General features: G+C 42.1%; 1 protein-coding gene across 1 annotated transcript in view; it reads left to right on the forward strand.

Annotated features, from left to right (window-relative positions):
- The first annotated feature begins 3,956 nt into the window (after nt 1-3,956).
- Nucleotides 3,957-24,107, forward strand: part of LOC101899878 (titin) — a 139,111-nt gene continuing 118,960 nt past the window's right edge. The window contains exons 1-8 of the mRNA XM_059124487.1: nt 3,957-4,221; nt 5,386-5,873; nt 11,309-12,872; nt 12,941-13,170; nt 13,233-14,597; nt 14,660-17,464; nt 17,542-23,385; nt 23,456-23,687. Of these exons, the coding sequence (XP_058980470.1) occupies nt 5,696-5,873; nt 11,309-12,872; nt 12,941-13,170; nt 13,233-14,597; nt 14,660-17,464; nt 17,542-23,385; nt 23,456-23,687 (12,218 nt within the window). The 5' untranslated portion in view covers nt 3,957-4,221; nt 5,386-5,695. The remainder of the gene's footprint in view (nt 4,222-5,385; nt 5,874-11,308; nt 12,873-12,940; nt 13,171-13,232; nt 14,598-14,659; nt 17,465-17,541; nt 23,386-23,455; nt 23,688-24,107) is intronic.

Here is a 24,107-nt window from a genome sequence, read left to right on the forward strand (position 1 = left end):
TATAATGAGCTGTCACTGGAATAATTTTAACAGCTGTCGGACGAGTGGCTTGAAAATGACAGCAGTCTGAAGTTTGTTGCAGTTTTTTTTATCTCACCCTGTATATTCATAATCAGCATAAAATTCTAAATCGATTAAAGGATGTCTGTCTGCCTGTCCGTCCATCGGTCTATCTGTTGAAATCACGATGCAGCCCACATTATTTGACGTAGAGCGTAAAAAATGTAGCAGAACAATTTGTATTGTGTCTATGATGGTTGGAATTGAAAATGAGATGTATCAGTCCACCTTTTAGTATAGTCCCCACAAAACGGTACCTCCCAATATTCAGAATTTTGATGATTTTTGCCACATTCTCCCACGAATTCGCCTAAAAATTGGTAATTGTGGGTCGTAAAGGGTTCTACCTCGTATGGCAAAACAATGTGTAAAGGTCCACGATTTACTATAGCCCCCATAAAAATCACATTTTTAACGGATTTGTATAAAATATGGTATTTGTTGGTTGTAATGGATTCTATCTAGCTCGTGAGGCGAAACATTGTATGTATAGGCCTACGTTTTGGTATAGCCTACATATAACGGTACCTCCCGACATTCGATATTTTGATAAACATTGGTAATTTCAGTTCATAATGGCTTATAGCCTGCTGGCAGAACATTGATATTTAGTTCCACGTTTTCCTATAGCGCACATGTAACGATAGCCACCGATATTCGGTATTTTTCTATTCCTAGTCACATTTACCCACATTTATAATTTGGTTTCAGATGGAACTAATATATGGGAGGCATATCTAATCCTGAATCGATTTTCGGAGATATTTTTATTTTTTATACCAAATAACATTGCTTTAGACTGCATGATATCCACTAAAATATAGTGGTAGTGTATTTATTTAAATAGCACTAAAAATATATATGTATCTGTTACAAACCACAAAAGTCAAACACAACTGTCTTGTGTGTGGACAAAAAAAATCTTGCAGGGTTCTACTGTTGCATTTTAATAATTTTCACAGAAAATATTTTTTTCTTCTCAAAAATCTGTGCAATGTTGAAAAATACGTGTCAAAAATAAATCAACATTTATTTTTAGTTTTCCAACTCAGAGCCGTGCCGAAAGGCGAACGAAGAGTGAGCTCAACATACACGATCGTGAATCGTGTGGGCTTCTCGTAATGAGAGTCAATTGGAAAGAGAGCCAAAAGTGAGAGAATGTAATAAGGAATCGTTGTTGGGGAGAAAACTATAGCACAGTGTAGGAATATTGTGAAGAACTAAAATAAATAAAATATTTCAAAAAGCGTTTTAATTTTGCAACATTGGCTAGGGAGTAATAAAATTGCATAATTTTAACATACATTTTTTTTAATTAATAGAATGTGATGAAAATAAAACCAGTACGGAAAACTCAAAAGTCGGACGGGCCGACGAAATGATACCCTACTCCACTATGCACGGTGAAAATCAAAGAATTTATTTGAAGTAGATCATACCATCTATCAACATTTGACTTTAAGACAGTTATAATTTGGTTTCAGATGGAACTAATATATGGGAGGCACATCCAATTCTGAATCGATTTTCACTAAATATGAGGCAGATATTTTTATTTTTTATATCACTTCGAGAAGGATTATATTAAAAAATATGTATCGGAGCCGAGTTCCACTAAATAGAAACGAACGTCCCGAAATTCATTCCATTGGGGCTGATATTAGCCATTGTTTGCACAATAAACCTTAAATAGGATTAAGGATATATATGGAAGCTATATCCAAATCTGAACCGATCTATCTTGATAAAATTTGACAGAGGTATTTCTGGGGTGTATCTGATACTTGGCATCAATTATCATTGTTGTCGAATGCCAAAATCCAGGTCATTTAAACCAATTGGTGCACAATTAACCCGAAATCGGTTCAAGATATACCTAAATTTTGACCGATTATCTCCAATTTCAGTAGGGTTCGTCCTTGGGTCAAATAAATTTAGTTGTGCAAAGTATCATCTCGATCGGACAATAAATGTACAGGGTGAGATGAAAAACTTCAACCAATTTCAGACTGCTGTCAATTCTAAGCCACTCGTCCGACAGGTGCTAAAATTATTCCAGTGACAGCTCATTATATTATTTAGAAGCATACAAAAGCATTTTGGTGAGAATTTTCCAGAAAAAAAGTTACTCGTGATGGAATTTAAGCCTGATAGTGTGACGTCCTTATATTTGGCTGGAAAACCATAAGTGGTTATCGTTAGAGCACTCCAGCATTTAAATGTGAATAAATCTTTTGTGTCTCGTACCATCGCTCGTAATCGTGATACTGGTAGCGTAGCCCGACGTCAAGAAAGTGGACGGAAGAAAACAGCAACAGCAGCAGAAATGGTTCGAAAAGTAAAGAAGCGACTTGATCGAAACCCGCGTCGCAGTGGACGAAAAATGGCTCGTGAGCTGATCATATCGCAATATTCCATTCGGCAAATATTAAAAAATTAGCTCGGGGTAAAGCCTTTGAAATTCCAAAAAGTGCAAAAACTGACACCGCAGCAGAAAGAAAATGGACTCAAAAGAGCTGCTTCGCTTTTCCGAAAGTGGTGAACTGCCGAAATTGGTTTGAGAGAAAACATTTGTTGTCCAGCAGTTTGTAAACAAAAAAAAAATGATCGTGTTTACTTGTCAAGGGGTCAGCTTAAAATGCGCACCTTCGGTTGGCCACCAGAACTCAAGCGCCGGCTATGGTGATGGCCGCTTTCTGCTCGTATAATTCGACCGTGGCATTAGAATAAATGCCGAATATTATCGCGAAAATATTCTGGAGGGTGTATTAATACCTTGGGCAGGCAAACATATTGGCCGCAGACCTTGGACAATCCAACAGGACTCAGCACCATCGCATTCAGCACGCGCCACTCAAGAATGGTTACAAAATGAAGTTCTTCGCTTCATTTCCAGCCCACAATGGCCACCAAATTTTTCGGATACCAAGCCGTTAGACAATTTTGTCTAGAGTATTTTGGAAAGCAAGGTTGGCACTAAAAAATACCAAAGTGTCGATTACCTCAAGCAAGCGCTTCGCCGGGAATGGACCAAAATACCGCAGTGCAACATTCGGGCAGCGTTTGACGGTTTCATTGGCCGTTTGAAGGTCACGATTCGTGCCAAAGGTGACCAATTTGAATAAATCTGAACTTATTCTAAAATTTGATGCTACATTGCCAACATTTTTTGCTTTCATTCAATAAAATTTAAAGAAAAATGTAAAAACTATGGAAATTGACTTTATTGCAGTTTTTTATCGCACCCTGTATATAATTTGTGGGGTCTAAATGTTCTATTTCAAGGTTTTACAAACGGAATGACATACTTAATATACCCTCAACACTATGATGTAGGGTTAAAAAATAAATGGCAATTTGCACATATCAATTGCTTTTGTCAACCAATTTCCAATTTTCATGCAATCGAATTTTAAATACCCTTATTTTCGTGTCTAACGAAAATTTTATTTTTCGTGTGATCTTTTTATAAGAAAATCATTCAAAAGCAAATAACCTTAATTTTTATAATGCTCAATGGAAAATCCATTATTCTTTGGACATTTTAGAAAATTAGTTTTTGTCTATCCTATTCTGAATTCGATTCGTTTTATATTCTCAATTCTGAAAAATATGAATCACTTTTTTTTCCCAAAAATTCAAAATTTCCCCCATTATGTTCTAAGCATTTCCCCCCAATGGCCACAGAACATTTTCATTGCCCTCGCATTGCCAATGGCGATGAGCAAGATTTTCACTACACTCAAAACTATATTCCCTCCGCTGTGATGAGGAAAATTTCAAAAATATCCTAACGAGCGGCCACACGAAAAATGACGAATGCCATGCTCTCTGTGTCGCCGTGCACACGAAGTGCCAAACGAATCTCTATGCTGAGCTATATGAAGATTGGCTAAACATTTTTGTGGCATTCTTCGCTCGCACCTCAAAAACGATCGACGTCTTGGTTTCAGTCTCGGGGATTATGACTTGAACCAATTCAAAGTAGAAAAAGAACCAAATACATATATCTAGAATTTAAAAAAAAGAAGAATATATATAGCGATATATATATAAAGCAAAGAAAAGAAGTATACATAGAGTTTTTATATTACAACAAATAAAACGAAGTTATAAATTTTTAGTGAAAACGATTTCAAGCATAAAAAGGATAACCAAAAAGTAAGGAAATTTTTGAATGAAAATTAAAAAGATATTTTTTTCGGGAAAAATTGTTTCGTAACAATTGATGAGCATGAAAATGAACTGAACAGAACAGAACGTTGGCTTTTCGCTGAAAATCTAAAAAAAGATTTGTGAAAAATATATATGTGTACATTTGGACGAGAGAAAATTTGGTGAAAAACTCAAAGAAATCCTATGAACAAATAATGAAAAATAGTTAAAAATTAATAACGGTTACGGTTTAACGGTTAACGGTAAAATGTATTTAATGAAAATGAAATTGTTTAAGGATTTCTTAGAGAAGACAAAAACTGTGTTCGAAAAAAAAGAAGAAATGAAAACTGTGGCAATATTATCTGCGTTAAGTTGAAGCTAAACCAGGATTAGGCTAGACTTAACGAAGATAATACAGACCCTCAAGTAGAAGTGGTGAAATTCTTAAAAATCTAATATTCAAACTACATATGTATACACATTGGTGTACATATAGATACATATATCTGAAATGACAAAATCTGTTGAAAATAAAATCATGATTCACAAGTGTTAATCATAAAAAGAAATTTGATTTGATTTTCTTTGAATAATATAAAATTTGAAAATAATGCTGATGGTGGTGTTCATCCAAGAATAACGTGTACAAAATCCAAAATAAAAAATTTTTTGAAATAAATTAAAAATAGATTTTGAAAATCAAGAATACGCCATCCTAGCGAGTGTGTATGACTCTAGCTCTGGTGCCATCAAAAAATAAAAAAAAAATCAAAGATGTTTTCCTTGCCATTAAAAAGAGATGGCAAATGACAAAATCGGCCCAACCAAAGGAAGGGGACATCGTTTGAAAGCAACCCATTTAAAAATAGACAACGAAGAATAGAGAAAATGAAAAGCAACGAACAAAAAAAAATGAAAACAAGAAAATTATGTGAAAATTTTAAAGTTATTAAAATTAAAAATAAAAATAACCTTAGAAATAATTGGTACCATAAATGTTTTATGAGTGGACCAAAAAAAAAAAGAAACCATTCGAAATTTCTGGAAACAATTTCGAAAAATAATAAAAAAAAATCAACTTCAAATAATAATTGAAAATTCTGACCTCCCCTTTAATTGTTCCCTTTTTTCCTTCTTTTCCTATTTTCGTTTCCCCCTTTTTTGCAGCACTTTTAAACGAAGCAAATTGAAGAAAATTAAAAAGAATATAAATAAGAAAAAGTGTAGCAAAAATTAATTAAAAAAAACAAACGGTCATTTATTTTGTGCAAATAAAATAATTAAGAAATTAAATCAAGCAAACAGAGAAGAATTTAAGAACGACCGTAACGAAGAAAAGTTTTTTTCAAAAGACGCTACACTGCCGCAGCCGTCAACAACAAGTGCAGTACTCAACAACACGCTGTGTGTTGCGAGAAAGTGATTTTTGTTTTGGTACACATTTTAAATGCGCTATAGTGTTATATAACGATCTAAAATGCAACGGCAAAATCCCTCGAACCAGCAACAGCTGCAACAGCATCAGCAACAACAGCAAATCATGCAGCAGACTCAGCAAACAACAATGCAGAGTCACCAAGAAATGCATCAGCAACAAAGGATCAGCCGCACTGAACACCACGTTCAGAGGAGTCAAGTTACCACTCACCAAAGAGGTCAGTCTCACAGCCAAACAGCCAAAGAAATTAAATGCTCAAACAACCCACAACAACAACCGCATAACAGCTTTTATACATATGTGCCTATGGCTGTATCCACACACATACATATATTTGCCATCCCATCCACCCACTCACCTACATTTGTAGATGTGCAATGGTATATTGAAATGAATTCATTTGGCTATTTCCGCCTCCACCCAACTTTCTTTTTTGGCTCCCCGAAACAAAAAAAAATGAGGAGAGAAAAATAAAGAGAGAGAGAGAGAGAGATTGTGTGTGTGAGAGACGGATCTCATAAAACCAAATGTGTTTATCAACTGATATATAATGCTAGTATTAGTCACTCAATTCTCTTTTCGTATACATGTATATACATATGCTCCTGATACATTTGCATATAACATAATACATATGCAGTCATATACATATGTATTTATCTATGTATTTGCTTCATTTTCCAAACTCAAGTGCGCCGTCGCCGTATACATTTTCTTGTTATGATGTATACATAAAAATATGCTTTGCATCATTTTTTCATCTTCTTCTGCGAGTGCATCATCGAAATAATTCTCAAAAGAGATCAGTCAGTTCGAAATTAATTACCATGAAATGGAAAACTCATTGAGCTTTTGTACTTCTCATTGGGAATATCTGTAGAATTTTAAATGCAATGCAATTACTTAGATTCCAGGGATTTAGAGGATAATGAAAAGATATTTGAAATTATAAAGGCAAATTGTTCGTTTAAGTCTATAAGGAGGTGATCCAAAAACCGTATCAGAAACTAAATTCTTGGGCTATGAAAGAGTAAAATGAATATAGGTACGAAAATGGATTATATCGGTCCACACCAATCCAAAAGGGTCAACATTTTGAATAATTATAACTCTTTTAAAATGTGATGTGTGTGTCAGATTGTCTTCAAATTACACACATCACAATATTTTTATTAACCCAAGGTCTGGTGTGAAGACGAAATACATTGGTCCATTCCTTCTGGCACCTCCCCCACAAAGGGCCAAAATTTCGAATATTCATGAAGCTCATAAAACACGAAATTGACATCCGATTCCATTCATAAAGATGGTAGAGATCGGACTATTTCTTCTGATACCACACCCCCATAAGGGTCAACGTTTTGAATAACAAAAACGATCATAAAATCCGAAATAAGCATCCGGTTCTTTTCATATTTTACACATCACAATATTTTTATTAACCCAAGGTCTGGTGTGAAGATGGAATGTATCGGTCCATTCCTTCTGGTACCTCCCCCACAAAGGTTCAACATTTTGAATATCCATGAAGCTCATAAAATTCGATTCCATTCAGAGTTGCTACATCTCAATATTTCCATCCACACAAGATCTGTTATAAAGATGGCACATAGGATTCAAGATTTTGAAAAACAAAACGCTCAAAAAAAGCGAAATAAACATCCAACTCTCTTCAAATTGCACATATCCAAATATTTTTGCTAACGCAGGATCATATAAAGTATAGAAAATATTCGTTATAATCCAAATTTGGAACGTTGTAAAATTTATATCAGTCTTAGGTCAGATACGAATTCAATATTGACCAAGGTTTCTTTCAATTTCTAATCAAAATCATTAGGTTCTTTCCATGGTAGAAGAACATAGGTAGTACAGCTGCTCGTGACAGTACAGTGAAATGTCAAACCAATTTTGAAATTGAAAATACTGAATGAAAAATTTATAAAATTCGTTAAAATTGAATTGAAAAATTAGATTGGCGTCATATAAGAAGATAAATAACGTCGACGTTTTGTTACATATGCTAAGGTTCAAAGAACGTTCACTGCGAATATAAGTGTATTTTAATAATATTTCAAATATTTAATGTTTACCGATATTTGATATATGTTCTCAAAAAATTAAAAATTTTGATTTTATAGAATAACGAAATTTTGAAAACTTTTCAAAAATTATTTGTAAAAGCGTCTATTTTTTTTCTAAAAAATTGTTCAGTAAGCATAACCACGTACTACCTATAGGAATTGATGAAGCCACATCTGGTTGGTGCTCATCTTAGCACTCAAAATTACCAAAATTTTGAAAATATTTTTCTTTTATTTCTCTTTCGAGATTAACTTAATGATCTGAAATTCGCAGTAAAAAGAAAAGCCAAAGAGACGCATTCATCACTATGCGACGCGTTTCGCCGTTGGTTAAGCCGCTCATCAGGCATGTTTGATGTGGATGAACTTAGGCACATGCAAAATTATGCACCAGAAATCCGACACAATTTTCTTACTCTTTCAAAAAAATAATAAGGCCAACATTTTTAATTTTCAAAATTATATGTTTGACAACATTTCATTTTCCAAATGTATATTCAAATGTGGTTTCATTCGACAAGACAAACCATAAAAAGCAGAGCTTGGCTAAAATCTTGCTCGATGAAAACAAGAGAATATATAATGAATGAAAAGGAGGAAATATCAAATGAAAAAAAAATAAAATAATAAAGTAAATATTTTTTTTTTTTCAAATTTTTATAAACAAAGATCTAGATCTAGATTAAAGATCTATTTGAGTTGAGGTTACCTGCGAAGACAAATTATATTCTGTGTTATAATTTGTAATACTTATTTAAAAAAAAATAAATTTTCTTTCTGAAAAAAACTAATTACTTTAACTTAATTTGTAATTTAACTTGAACGTGGCACACATTCCATGCTATTTGTAATTTCTTATAAAATTTCAAATTTTATATTAAAATACTACATAATTCTTTATGTTACTTTCCAAAATTTTGATATAAGGCCCAAATAAGGCATATAAGGTGCATAATTTTACAGAAACGAAGATTTCATATGTTTTTTTTTTAATTTTTAAAAAGCATGTAAAAAACTACGTAAGGGGACAGATCAATAATAAGTCCATGACTTTTTAAGTTACCATCGTTTCATTCAAGTATTCCCTTTTTCCAAAACAAATATTTGTATATGAAAAGGGAAACATTTTTAAAAAAATGTTTGTGTAGGTAGTACGAGTCATCTGTCAGTATTTAAAAAAAATCGAAATTTCGAACACTAATGTCTGGAAAAACGAAAAATCGGAAAATTTTTCTGAGTACATTTTTCCACATCAGTGGGCCCAAATTACTCTAAAAAATTACATTTTCTCAAAAATAAAAATAACAAGGTAAAAAGTGCCCTCTGAAATTTTTCGATTATTTAAAAATATTGAAAATATTTTGACTTCTGTTATGATTATTCAAATTAGTTTTCAAGGCCAGGTTTGGACTATATTGGTTACTTCCTTCACTTTATATGAGACATGTGATAATTTTAGAACATATTGAAATGTACGTGAGGTACAACATATTTGCAGAAGATATAGGTCTAGGCAAAATTACAAGAAAATCGAACACTTATATCCAATTTTATGCGAAATCATAAATTCCAAATTCCTCTCAGGATTCTGTTTGAGAGAAATATTTAGAAATAGCAAGTTGTAAAGAATCGCTGAGTTGTTTCACAATTTATGATAGAAAAAAGTTTTGAAAATTGTGACACTTTTTGAGTGAGGTACCAGAAGATTTTCACAGATATATATCGTCTTCACAACAGATCTTATGTTAGCAAAAATGTTTGTATGTGTGAAATTTGAAGAGAGTCGGATACTTAATTCGCCTTCTTTAGGCGTTTTGTTTTTCAAAGTTTTGAACCATATGTAGGGAAGGTACCAGAAGGAATGGTCTGATCTCTATCATCTTTAGAATGGATCTTGTGTTGATAGAAATATTGAGGTGTGCCAAGTCTGAATGGAATCTGATGATAATTTTACGTTTTATGAGCTTCATGGATATTCAAAATGTTCACTCTTTGTGGGGGAGGTACCAGAATGAGTGGACCGATATTGCCCATCTCCGAACTCGATCTAAGTTTGACAATAATATTACAATGTACCAAGTTTGGACCAAATCGGATACTTCCTTTGAGAGTTATCGTCCGCACCAGCCAGCCAGTCAGACAGACGGATGGACATCGTTAGATTGATTCCAAATGTCCTGACACAGATTTGGTCCAAAGAGACCCAGGGTCTAAAACCGATATATGCTCTCTCCAGCCATAGCCGGATTACAAATGGCACTCGCTGAGTTTCATCGATGAAAACAATATTTCTAAATTTTATTTTGAGTTGCTACTCAAAAACTGTGCATTTTAATGATACCGACTTTTTTTCGATAATTACCGAAAACTTACAGAATTGCACCACTGATATATCAAAAATTTGACAGTAAATAAATAACTAAATTCATAACTTGAAGGAGTTTAAAATCTGATTTTAAATTGGAAAATTAGGATTCTCTGTCCTAATTCTAAATTCTCGAATTTTCATTAAATCATAATGTTCTATTAAAATAATTATATGCATATATTTAGCGAATCTCTTGATATTATTCATAATGTATATATACCCGCATATTAATATTTAAAGAGAAAATGTATCGAATATGATCATCACATCATTATTTTGGTGCCGTGTGAAAAATATATATGACTTGTATTCTAATGTAGTTTCTTCTGGTCGGTAGATAGATTCATTGCCGAAAATTATATGTATGCCAATTTAATGATATACACATATAAATCTCATGATAAGTCGTTATTTAATTACGTAGAAGTAGAATTCCGAATTGGAAAAGTTTTGCCAAAGTCCCTCCAATATTTTATTTTTGAAAGAATGTTCTTTTGATGTTTCCTTTTCAAAATATACAAACTTACTCGAAATATGACTAATTTCGAATTACCATTTTTGTGAGATGGATTCCTTTTTAATGGCAGTTAATACCACCTCAATACCCCCCAAAGGGTATGCAGCTCAATATTTATTTTCAACAATTTCTCCAGATTTTCTTTTTTTTGCATTTGGAATTAACATTCCATGGCACTCACATCATCGCCGTGCAAGAATAACAAGTAAATCTGGTGAAAAATATATGATTTGTATATCGCAGATACAGAGATAGATAAGATAGCGATAGGTTGATCATGGAATTTTATCTCAAATATTTATTCATTACGGCCTTGCAGTTGTAGCACTGCCGGCAAACGAAAAACAACTCAGCCGTTCACGAGAAATTTAAATAAATAGAAATTCGAAAAGAAAAGAAATCAAGCAAACACAAACACACACAAAACAGCAACAAATAAATTTAGGAAATAGAATATCGATCCACTCAAACACACACACACACACTCATACACAGTGGAAATAGTCAATTGATTTACATATCACATCGCATCGCATCACTATTTCAAAACCCAAAGTAAAAAAGAGCAATTATTTAACAAACAGCTGCTGACCTACTCTTTATTCTCTCTCTCATAATAACCTCCCTCACTACTCTCCATGACCTGAATTTAATGTGTCGTTTTTCTTCTTTCCAAATTCCAGTGGAACAACATGGCGGCTCCTATGTACCACCCGGTATTACACATATCTACTCGCAAGGCGACATCTCACCACCGGTATTCGAAGAAATCTTCAAGAATGCTCGCTTCGCCCAGGGCGGCAACGCTCTGTTCGAAGGCAAGCTGCGTGGCAATCCCAAGCCATTCGTAACCTGGACTCGAAAAGGCGCACCACTTCTCGAGTCTCAAAAGTTCCGCATGAATTACAACGAAGCCACCGGCGAGGTATCGCTGCTCATCAATCAGATCGGACCTGGCGACGAGGGTGAGTACACCTGCACCGCCCGCAACCAGTATGGCGAAGCCATTTGCAGCGTCTACATCCAACCGGAGGGCGCTCCACCAATACAGCCCATTCAGAAATTCGAAAAGAATCTGTACACCAATGGCTATGCCTTTACCTCGGTTGAGGAAGAGTTCCGTGTGGATACCTTTGAGTATAGACTTTTGCGTGAGGTATCCTTCCGGGAGGCCATTACACGCCGTGCCACCTATGAACAAGACTATCATCTGAGTCAGGAAGTGGATCGCAGCATGGGCCCAGCTCATGCTCCCCAAATTGCCCAGAAGCCTCGCAACTCGAAACTTGTTGAGGGCTCAGATGCTGTATTTACTGCCAAGGTGGGTTCCAATCCCAAGCCCCGCCTCACCTGGTTCCACAATGGCCAACGTTTGGTACAATCTGCCAAATACGACATCTCCTATTCCAGCGGCACAGCCACCATGCGCATTAAGAAGGCCACTCACAAGGATGCTGGTCATTACACTTTGTTGGCTGAAAATACTCAGGGCTGTGTTGTGTCTTCAGCTGTCCTGGCCGTTGAACCGGCTGCCGAGTCGGCTCATGAGCCCAAGCCTGTGGATACCACCGCAGAACAATTGGAAGCTGGCAAGGCTTTGCCTCCCACCTTTGTCAAGGCCTTCATGGATCGCGAGATCACCGAGGGTCGCATGACCCGTTTCGATTGTCGTGTCACCGGCAATCCCTATCCCGAGGTCTACTGGTTCATCAATGGTCGCCAGGTCAACGATGATGCCACCCACAAGATTCTGGTCAATGAATCCGGTAGCCATTCTCTGATGATTACCAACGTCAGCCGCACCGATGCTGGCACCGTCCAATGCTTGGCTCGCAACAAGGCTGGTGAAATTGCCATCGAAGCCCAGTTAAATGTGCTCGAGATGGAGCAAGTTGTCGCACCACAATTTGTCCAACGCTTCAGCACTATGACTGTGCGCGAGGGCGAGCCCATCACCATGAGCGCCAACGCCATTGGTACACCAATGCCACGCATCACCTGGCAAAAGGATGGCGTCCAAATCACCTCAACCGCTGATCGTTTCATTGGCATCGATGGCGGTGCCACTTGTCTAGAGATACCACGTGTCAAGGCATCCGACGCTGGCTGGTATCAGTGTACTGCACAAAACGCGGCCGGCTCAACAGCAAATCGTGCCCGACTCTATGTAGAAGTTCCCAGAGAACAACCACCAACAGAACAAAGACGTCTGAATTTACCAAGACCCACGAAGATCATCGAACCAGAGTAAGTATCTTGACGGAATCGACTCCCTGAAAAAAAAAAAATAATAATCAATCTGTCTCATCTTTTAGGCCCCAGCCTGGTCCAGAAGTTATTTACTTGCGTCATGTTGAACGCGCCAAGCCCCAGAGGCGTCCCGGTGAGGAAGAACGTGTCTATCCACCACCACAATTCATTGTGCCCTTGCAAAATGTCCAGCAAGTTGAGGGTTCCAAAGTGCATATGGAAGCTCGCATTGAACCGGTTGGAGATCCAACCATGGTAGTTGAGTGGTTCCTGAATGGCCGCCCCATGGCTGCAAGTAAGTTATTCGCATTTATGCGTTTTGAAAATTATTCTCACATTTTGCCTTTTTCGCCTTAGGCTCCCGTGCCACCTCCGTATTCAAGTTCGGTTTCATTGCCTTGGACTTGTTGAGCGTCATGTCTCACGATTCCGGAGAGTATTTGTGCCGTGTGACCAATGCCTCCGGCGTGGCCGAATCTCGTGCCATTCTCTCAGTGACTCAGCGTCCCTCCATTGAGCAAACTTCCCAACACCCAAGCAGTTTGGAATACATTAGCAACTTGGAGGACTACTCGCGTTACCAGCGCCAAGAGAGCACTGAGGAGTTCATGAAACAGGCTCCAGTCTTCATTAGGCCCCTGCATGATTTGGGTGACCTCGAGGAGGGCAAGAATGCTCACTTCGAGGCCCAAGTCAATCCAGTGAATGACCCCACCATGCGTGTAGAGTGGTACAAGGATGGTCGTCCCATCACTGCCAGCTCACGCATCACCGCTATCTTCAACTTCGGTTATGTATCGCTGAACATTTTACATTTGCGCGCCGAGGACACCGGCACCTATACCGTTCGTGCTGTCAACAGCATGGGCGAGGCCGTGAGCAATTCCAATATTCGCGTAAATGTTCGATCTCAAGTAACTGCTGACCTGGGTATACCAGAGCAACAGCGATACATCGAAAAGGTAGAGGAGTTGGAGGACTATAGAATGGCCCAGAAGCGTCGTCATGTCCATGAAGTTCCCGAGCCCATTGCTCCTCCCCAATTCAAGACTCAAATTCAAAATCAAGTCGATATGCGTGAAGGTGGACATGCCCACTTTGAGGCACGCCTCGAACCAACTGGCGATTCCACCATGCGCATTGAATGGTACAAGGATGGTCAGCCATTGGAGGCCAGCTCCCGCAGCACCACCTTCTTCAACTTTGGTTATGTGGCACTCACCATCAAGCAATTGACCATCTATGATGCCGGTACCTATACTTGCCGTGCCTATAATGCCATGGGCGAGGACATCACCACAGCCCAATTGAGCGTCATTTCCAAGCACGAAATCGTCTCGGATTCCCAACATCCCGGTGGCTTGGAGAAGATCCAACATTTGGAGGATTCTTCCCGCTACGGCCGTAGCGAAGAGGAGGAGGTGACCGTTAAGCAAGCTCCCCGCTTCTTGGGTCCCATGAAGGGCACCAACAAGATCATTGAAGGTCAAAAGGCCCACTTTGAGGCCCGAGTTGAACCTCAAAGCGATTTGACAATGAGCATTGAATGGTACCACAATGGCCAACCCATATCCGCTGCCACCCGCATTCAACCATACTACGACTTTGGTTATGTGGCTTTGGATATTACCCAAGTTCGGGCCGAGGATGCTGGTGTCTACACCGTGGTGGCCCGCAACAAGCTGGGTGAAGCCCAATTGCAGGGAACAATGGTCGTTGAAAGTAAGTAATTTTTTTTTAAATATCTATAGAAGCTGTTTTCCTAACTTCGCTTTAAATTCCAGCTCGTTCCAGCATCGACACATCCAGCATGCACCGTGGCCTCTATGAGAAGACCCAACACTTGGAGAACAAACAATTCGTTGAACCTCAATACGACATCGAGGAAATCTCCAAGTCCAAGCCCATTTTCGTACAACCTTTGTCGGATCCCAAGCCTTTGCACGAGGGCAAAAACATTCACTTGGAGTGCCGTCTCGAACCAATGGGTGATCCCACCATGCGTGTTGAATGGTTCCACAATGGTCGTCCCATTACCGTGGGATCTCGTTTCAGAACCTATTACGACTTTGGTTTCGTTGCCTTGGATATTATCCAAGCCACCGCATCGGATTCTGGCGAATACACCTGCCGTGCCACCAACCATTTGGGTAGTGCCCACACTTCGGCCTGTGTCCGTGTCATTGATCGTTCCGACATTGTGACTGAAACCCAAAATGAAATGTCGTTGGAGCACATCCAACAGCTGGAGGAAGCCTCCCGCCGCCACTACACCGGCGAAGAGGACATCACCATTATGCAGGCTCCTCAATTCACCCGACCTCTACACAACATCGAAACCATGGAGGGCACCAATGTCCATTTGGAATGCCGTCTGCAACCAGTCGGTGATCCCAGCATGCGCATTGAATGGTTTGTCAATGGCCAGCCCCTGAAGACCGGTCATCGCTTCCGTCCAGCCTATGAATTCGATTACGTAGCCCTCGATTTGTTGGGCTGCTATGCCGCCGATTCTGGTGTGTACACCTGCCAGGCAAGAAATCAATTGGGCGAGGCTGTTACCTCCTGCTCTGTCCGCATTGTGGCCAAGAGCGATTTAATTATGGAAACTCAAAATGAGTCTGGTCTGCAGAAGATTGCCTACCTTGAAGACTCGTCGCGTTACCGTCGCAGTGAATACATCGACGAGGAAATCGTTACCATTCCTCCACGCTTCTTGACACACCCCAAGAGCCTTACCAATACTCGTGAAGGTGGTCGTGCTCACTTCGAGTGCAAAATCGAACCAGTTACCGATCCCAACTTGAAAGTCGAATGGTTCAAGAACGGCCGTCCCATCACCGTTGGTCACCGTTTCCGTCCCATCCACGACTTTGGCTATGTAGCCTTGGATATTGTCGACCTTATTGCCGAGGATTCCGGTGTCTACACCTGCCGTGCTGTCAACGCCATTGGCTCGGATGAAACTCAGGTTGAGCTTTTGTGCCGCAGCTCCGAGCAAATTGTTACCGTTACCCAAAATGAGACCGGTCTCCAACAAATCCACCATTTGGAAGATCGTTCCCGTTACTCACGCCGTGAAGAAATCGATGAGACTACCAAACAGGCCCCCGTCTTCACCACTTCCCTAAAGAATGTGGAGATCAAGGAAAATCAACGTGCCCACTTCGAGTGCCGTTTAATCCCTGTCTCGGATCCCTCCATGCGCGTCGAATGGTACCACAATAACATGCCATTGAAATCGGGTTCCCGTTTCACCGAAACCAACAACTTTGGTTTCGTTGCTTTGGACATTATGTCCTGTTTGCCCGAGGATGCTGGTACCTACACCTGCCGTGCCTACAATGCCATTGGTGAGGCCATCACCTCGGCTGTAGCTATTGTCCATACCAAGAAGGCCATCTACTCCGAGTCTCAGCATGAAAGTGCCCTGCCACGCTTGCAACATTTGGAGGAATCCACGAAACGCCAACGCATGAGTGCCCAGGAAGAAATCATCACCCAGGCACCTGTCTTTACATTGCCCGTGCGTGATTCCCGTGTAGCCGAAGGTCAGGCTGTGCATTTCGAGGCCCGTCTGATTCCCGTTGGTGACCCACATTTGAAGGTCGAATGGTTGCGCAATGGTCAACCCATTGAGGCTTCCAATCGCATTACCACCATGCACGACTTTGGCTATGTGGCTCTCAACATGAAATATGTCAACCCAGAGGATTCCGGTACCTACACCTGCCGTGCTACCAACGAACTTGGACAAGCCGTTACTTCGGCTTCTTTGATTGTCCAATCGAAGACATCCATTCAAATGGAAACTCAACATGAGGCTGCCATGCACAAGATCCATCAACTGGAGGATCACAGCCGCTACCAACGCCGTGAGGAAGAAGAGTACGTGGTGACCCAGGCTCCCAGATTTGTGACCAAACTCATTGGTCCCACCAATTTGGTTGAGGGACAAAGTGCCCATTACGAATGTCGCATTGAACCCTATCCCGATCCAAACCTCAAGGTTGAATGGTTCCACAACGGCAAGCCTTTGAACACTGGCCATCGTTTCCGTACCACCTACGATTTTGGCTTTGCCGCTCTCGACATTTTGACCGTCTACGCCGAGGACAGCGGTGAATACACCTGCCGCGTCACCAACAATTTGGGTGAAGCCATCAACTCGATTGTCCTCAATGTTCAATCGCGCTCCGGCATCAGCCATGAAACTCAACACGAAGAAGCCTTGGAAAAGATCCACCACTTGGAAGATGCTTCCCGCTATCAACGTCGCGTTGAAGAGGAAACATACATGGCCGAGAGACCACAATTCGGCCGTCCATTGCGCAATGTCAACACCAACGAAGGCAAGCCTGTCCATATGGAGGCCACTTTGACGCCCGTCAATGACCCCACCATGAAAGTGGAATGGTACTGCAACGGAGTACCCATCCAAACCGGTCATCGCTTCAAGACCACATACGATTTCGGTTTCGTAGCTTTGGATATTTTGTATGCCCATGCCGAAGACACCGGTACCTACATGTGCAAGGCAAAGAATGCTGTAGGGGAAGCTGTAACGACTTGTGCTGTAAACGTAACAGGTAAGAGTTACTCGGTAGCACTTGACAGGTTATGTGTTCCAAAATTCGAAATGGTAATTTCTGTTTTCCCATTCCAGCAAACAAGACATTGGACCTCGACACTCTCGATGCTGAGCGCCTGGAAAAGATTCGTCAACTGGAGACCCATGCCGCTCCCAAGAAGGTGGAAGTCGAAGAGAAGGGTCAAAAACCCATTTTCCTAACTCCTCTCAGCAATTTGGAACATCTGAAGGAGGGCGAACACGCTCACTTGGAGTGCCGTGTCGAGCCAATCAATGACCCTAACTTGAAGATTGAATGGTTCTGCAATGGCAAGCAACTGCCGCTAGGTCATCGTTATAGAACCACCCACGATTTCGGTTATGTTGCCTTGGACATCCTCTATGTCTATGGCGAAGATACCGGCACCTACATGTGCAAGGCCACCAATTTCCTAGGCGAAGCTGTGAACACCTGCAATGTGCGCGTATTGAATCGCCGCAGCATGATTTTGGACACCCAACATCCGGATGCCTTGGAGAAGATCCAGAAATTGGAATCCAAGGTTCCCGTGCGCCGTACCGAGATTAGCGATCAACCCATCAGCCCACCTCACTTCAGTGTTGAGTTGCGTGGCAGCACCGAAATTTACGAAGGTGAAACTGCCCACTTTGAGGCTCAAGTTCAGCCCGTGCACGATCCTAATTTGCGCATCGAATTCTATCACAATGGAAAGCCATTGCCCTCGGCCTCTCGTTTCCACATCACTTTCGATTTTGGCTACGTGGCCTTGGATATTACCCACGCTGTGGCCGAAGATGCCGGCGAATATTCGGTACGTGCTGTCAATGCTCTTGGTCAGTGCGTGTCCTCCACCAACTTGCGCGTCATTGCCCGTGGCACCATCATTTCCGATACTCAACATCCCGAAGGTTTGGAGAAGATTCGTAAACTGGAGTCGACTGCTCCCTTCCAACGTCCCGAGTTGGAGACACCCGGTACCAAACAACGTCCAGTCTTCACCCAACCCTTGCAAAACATCGATCGCATCAATGAGCACCAGACCGCTCACTTCGAATGCCGTCTCATTCCCGTTGGCGATCCCAACCTCAAGGTTGAGTGGTACCGCAATGAGAAGATCATTGAGGACAGCTCTCGCATTACCAAACAACACGATTTCGGCTATGTTTCCTTGGACATTTCTCACATTCGCAAAGAAGACGAAGGTGTTTACATGTGCCGCGCCGTCAATCCCCTGGGCGAGGCTGTCACCACCGCCTCTATGCGTGTCGTTACTGAGGCTAGTATCCAAATGGATACTCAACATCCAGACAGTATCAGCCGCATTCATCAGTTGGAGCGTCCACCAGCACCTCGTCCCGTTGAGCCTGAGCGTGCATTCGAAAAGCCTATCTTCACCCAATTGCTTACCGGTCCTTCGGAGGTATGGGAAGGACAACATGCCCACTTTGAGGCTCGTGTGGTGCCAGTTGGTGATCCATCTCTGAAATTCCAATGGTTCATCAATGGCGTCGAATTGCAAATGGGTTCGCGTTTGAGGACCACCAACGACTTTGGCTTTGTCACTCTTGACATTAGCTCCATTGTTCCCGAAGATGCCGGTGTCTACATGTGCCGTGCCTACAATGCTGCTGGTGAGGCTGTATCCTCTACGGCTATGAAGGTCAAGACTAAGGCCAACATCGCTGGCGAACCCTTGATTCCTGAGTCATGGGAAGCTATTCGCTTGAAGGAAGCCTCCATGAACCGTGTTCCCGAAATGTTCGTGGACACCACACCACAACAGGCTCCAGTCTTTACCACCCATCTGCAAAGCTACGACAAATTGAGCGAAGGTCAGCACGTCCTTCTGGAAGCTCAGGTGGAACCTCGTGCCGATCCCAATTTGCGCATTGAATGGTTCAAGAATGGTATTTCTCTTACCACTGGTGCGCGCATCCGCAGCACTTTCGATTTCGGTTTGGTCACTTTGTCCATCAATGGCTTGCGTGCCGACGATTCGGCCATCTACACTTGCAAAGCCACCAACCAAATTGGCGAAGCCGTATCCACTTGCTCCCTCAAGATTGAAGATCGTCATTGGTTGCAAGCCGAATCTCTGCATCCTGATTCTTTGCCTCGCATTGGTGAATTGGAGGCCCCCAAACCTGGTCGTCCTGAGGCCGCTGAACCTGTCTACGAGACTCCCGTCTTCATTACTCATTTGAACAACATTGAGTGCAAGGAGAGCGATAGCGGTCGCTTCGAATGCAATGTTGAACCATCACGTGATCCTACCATGAAGATTGAATGGTTCTACAATGGCCAACCTTTGCAAGCCGCTGCCAAATTCAAGTCCATCTACGACTTTGGCTACTGTGCCTTGGACATGTCCAATTTGTATGCTGAGAACAGCGGTATCTATACTTGCAAGGCCACCAACAGCAAGGGCTCAGCCACCACATCGGGTACCTTGAAGTGTACCAGTGGCAAGATTATGTTCCTCGATACCCAACATCCTCAAGGCGAGGCTGGTATGGAGGCCATCAAGGAAACTGAGGAGGAATTGGCGAATCGTTATAACCGCGATGTTGTCAAGCCAGAAACCCAATATCCTGCCCCTGTCTGGACCAGACCATTGCAGGCTGAGTTCCATTTGTCCGAAGCTCAACCCTTGCACTTGGAGGGTAATGTGGAACCCAAGGAGGATCCTAACCTCTTCATTGAATGGTACTTCAATGGCAAGTTGTTGCAACACGGTTCTCGTTTCAAGATGACCAGCGAATTCGGTTTCGTCACCTTGGACATGATTGAAGTGTATGCCCGTGATCAGGGTATTTACACCTGCAAGGCCTACAACAAGGCCGGTGAAGCCTTCACCTCAACCACAATCTTCTGCGACACCAAGGAAAGCATTATCGAAAAGACCCAACATCCAAAGGGTGCCGAAGGCTTGGAACAAATTCAAGACTTGGAAGAATCTCTGCGCAAGGATGGCAGCAAACCCGAGAAGGAAGAAGAAGGTATGGCTCCACGCTTCACCACTGAATTCACCAACATTGCCGACATTGGTGAGGGTGAAATTGCTCACTACGAGGCCAATCTTATCCCAACCGGAGACCAAAGCATGGTCATTGAATGGTTCTTCAATGGCAAGGTTTTGGAGGCAAGTCACCGTGTCCGCACCATTTACGCCTTTGGCATGGTTGCTTTGGAGATTTTGGGTACCAAGATTGAAGACACCGGTACCTACACTTGCCGCGCCACCAACAAATATGGCTCTGCCGAAATTAGCTGCACTTTGGAGTGCGTTGAGAAACCACGTGGCCAGAAACCAGTCTTCACCACCCACATCAAATCCGTGGAGGGTCTTAAGGATGGCCAATCGGCTCACTTCGAATGCACTCTCATCCCAGTCAACGATCCCGACCTTAAGGTGGAATGGTACCACAACGGCAAGCTCATGCGTCACTCGAATCGCATCAAGACCGTATCCGATTTCGGCTATGTCGTCTTGGATATTTCCTACTTGCAAGATCATGACAGTGGTGAATATGTGTGCCGTGCCTACAACAAATACGGCGAGGACTTTACTCGTGCCACCCTCAACTGCCGTGGTCGCGGCGGTGTCTTCTACGACAGCTTGCAACCTGATTCTCTGCAAAGAATCAGAGAATTGGAATGCCCTCAAGGCCATGAGGTGCCTTCGACACCTGTTGTCGCCGAACCACCCAAGTTCATTACCCAAATCACCGATGTCACCAAATTGGTTGAAGGTCAAAGTGCTCACTTTGAGGCTCGCCTTACACCCATCACCGATCCTGATCTTAAGGTGGAATGGTTCTTCAATGGCAAGAAATTGCCACATGGTCATCGTTTCCGTACTTTCCACGATTTCGGCATTGTTATCTTGGACATTCTGTACTGCTATGAGGAGAACTCTGGTGTTTATGAATGCCGCGCCGTCAACAAATATGGCGAAGATGTGACCAGAGCCACACTCAAGTGCACATCCAAGGCCAACTTGATTTTGGACTCTCAATTGCCACGTGGCATGGAAGGTGGTTTGGAGAAGATTGCCAATCTGGAGTACAGCATGGTACGCACTCGCGACGAAACTGTTGAGGAAAGCAAGGGCAAGGCCCCCATGTTTACTGTGCCCCTGGAGAACATCGACAACATGCGTGAGGGTGAAAATGCTCACTTCGAGGCTCGTGTTACACCCACAGATGATCCTAAACTTCGCGTCGAATGGTTCTGGAATGGCCGTCCTCTTAAGGCCGGTTCTCGCTTCCGCACATTCTGTGACTTTGGCTTTGTTATCTTGGAAATATCGCCCGTCTACCCAGAAGATTCGGGTGAATACTCCTGCCGTGCCATCAATGAGTATGGTGAAGCTGTGACCACAGCCATTATGAAGATTCAAGGCAAGCGCAGCATCATTATGGAATCGCAATTGCCCAAGGGCATGGAAGGCACCATTGATCGCATTGCTGAGTTGGAAGGTTTGGGTGCTCGCAGCACGGAGTTCGTGCCCGACGATGATACTGGCAAGCCACCAGAATTCATTACCACACCCTTCGACATGGTGATCAATGAGAATCAATTGGCCCACTTTGAGTGCCGCCTGCAACCCATCAACGATCCCAGCATGCGTGTTGACTGGTTCCACAATGGCAAGGCCTTGTGGTCTGGATCACGCATCAAGACCATCAATGACTTTGGTTTTGTTATTTTGGAAATTGCCGGATGCTACCAACGCGACAGTGGTCTTTACACCTGCAAGGCCACCAACAAGCACGGCGAAGCCACAGTGTCGTGCAAATTGCAAGTCAAGGGACGCCAAGGCATCGTCATGGAACCCCAATTGCCATCTAACTTCCGTACCGGCACCGAGAGCCTTCAGAAGCTCGAAGAGAACATGCACAAACGCGAGGAGATGGTCATCGATGAGGAACAACCCAATCCACCTAGATTCACTGAGGACATCAAGGACAATTTGGATGTCCAAGAAGGTGGTCCCATTCACTTTGATTGCCGTGTCGAACCTGTCGGCGATCCCACAATGCGTATCGATTGGTTCTATAATGGACGTCCTTTGGCCACCGGTTCCCGAGTGCATCAACTCAACGACTTTGGCTTCATTGCCTTGGACATTGACTACATTTATGCTCGTGATTCTGGTGAATATACCTGTCGTGCCACCAACAAATGGGGCACTGCTACCACCACTGCCAAGGTTACCTGCAAGGGCAAGAGCAACATTGTCTACGACACTCAATTGCCTGATGGTATGACTGCTCAAAAACTTAAGGAATTGGAACAGGGCCGTATTCCCGATGTGCCCAAGGAGGAAGAGGTCGATTTCGGACCACCAATCTTTGTCACAGAAATTGCCTCGACCACCGTCGAAGAAGCTGAAGCCGTACGCTTCGAATGTCAAGTGGAGCCTAAGAATGATCCCAACTTGCGCATTGAATGGTATCGCAACGGCAAGCTGTTGCCTTCGGGTCACCGCTACAGAAATATTTTCGACATGGGCTTTGTATCGCTGGACATTTTGTATGTCTATGCTGAGGATTCGGGTGAATATGTATGTCGTGCCTACAACAAGCACGGCGAAGCACGCACCAAGGCCACCGTGTCATGCAAGAAACTGCCATCAATTATGTTGCAAAATCAAGTGCCACGTGGCATGAAACGCTCTGAGACCTTAACCCAGATGGAGGCTACAATCAAGAAATATACCTCCGAGGTACATTTGACCGAAGATGATCTTTTCGATCCGGATCGCAAGCAACCACCTCGTTTTGTGACCCAAATCAAGGATCAAACCACTTTGACCGAAATGAGCAAGACCAAGTTTGAATGTCAGTTGGCACCGGTCGGTGATCCCAACATGAAGGTGGAATGGTTCTTCAATGGCAAACCATTGTTGTACAGTAAGTTGAAGCTGCAATTTAATGTGACTTTGTTTGATTTACTCATATTTTTTGTCATTTTCTTTCGCAGAGAATCGTTTCCAACCTATCTACGATTTCGGTTATGTAGCCATGAACTTTGGCTGGATCTATCCCGAAGATAGCGGTGAATATGTTTGCAGGGCCACCAATTTGTATGGCAAAGATGAGACCAGAGCTGTCATTAAGGTAGCTGGTAAACCAGGCATTGTCTATGACTCCCAATTGCCAGCTCATATGCACAGCATTGATCGCATTCGCGAAATGGAAGCCTCTTGGCAAGTGTAAGTATCAAGTGTCAGTTTATTATTCTTAGTTTGGAAGAAAGATAGGACCAATGTTAGGAATTCAATTAAATAATGAAAGTTTCGGAATACATAGTGAGATAAAAAGAAACTGCAACCAACTTCAGACTGCTGTCATTTCTAAGCCACTCGTCCGACAGTTGTTAAAATTATTCCAGTGACAGCTCATTATATTGTTTAGAAGCGTACAAAAGCATTTTAGTGAGAATTTTCCAGAAAAAGGTTATTCGGCATGGAATTCAAGCGTGATAGTGTGATTTCTTTATATTTGACTGCAAAAACCCCAAGTGGCCATCGTTAGAGCACTCCAGCATTTAAATGTGAATAAATCTTTTGTGTCTCGTACCATCGCTCGTCAAGGAAGTGGACGGAAGAAAATAGCAAGAAATGGTTCGAAAA

The sequence above is a fragment of the Musca domestica genome, unplaced genomic scaffold, assembly GCF_030504385.1.
Source record: "Musca domestica strain aabys unplaced genomic scaffold, Musca_domestica.polishedcontigs.V.1.1 29, whole genome shotgun sequence".
NCBI classification, from domain to species: Eukaryota; Metazoa; Arthropoda; class Insecta; order Diptera; family Muscidae; genus Musca; species Musca domestica.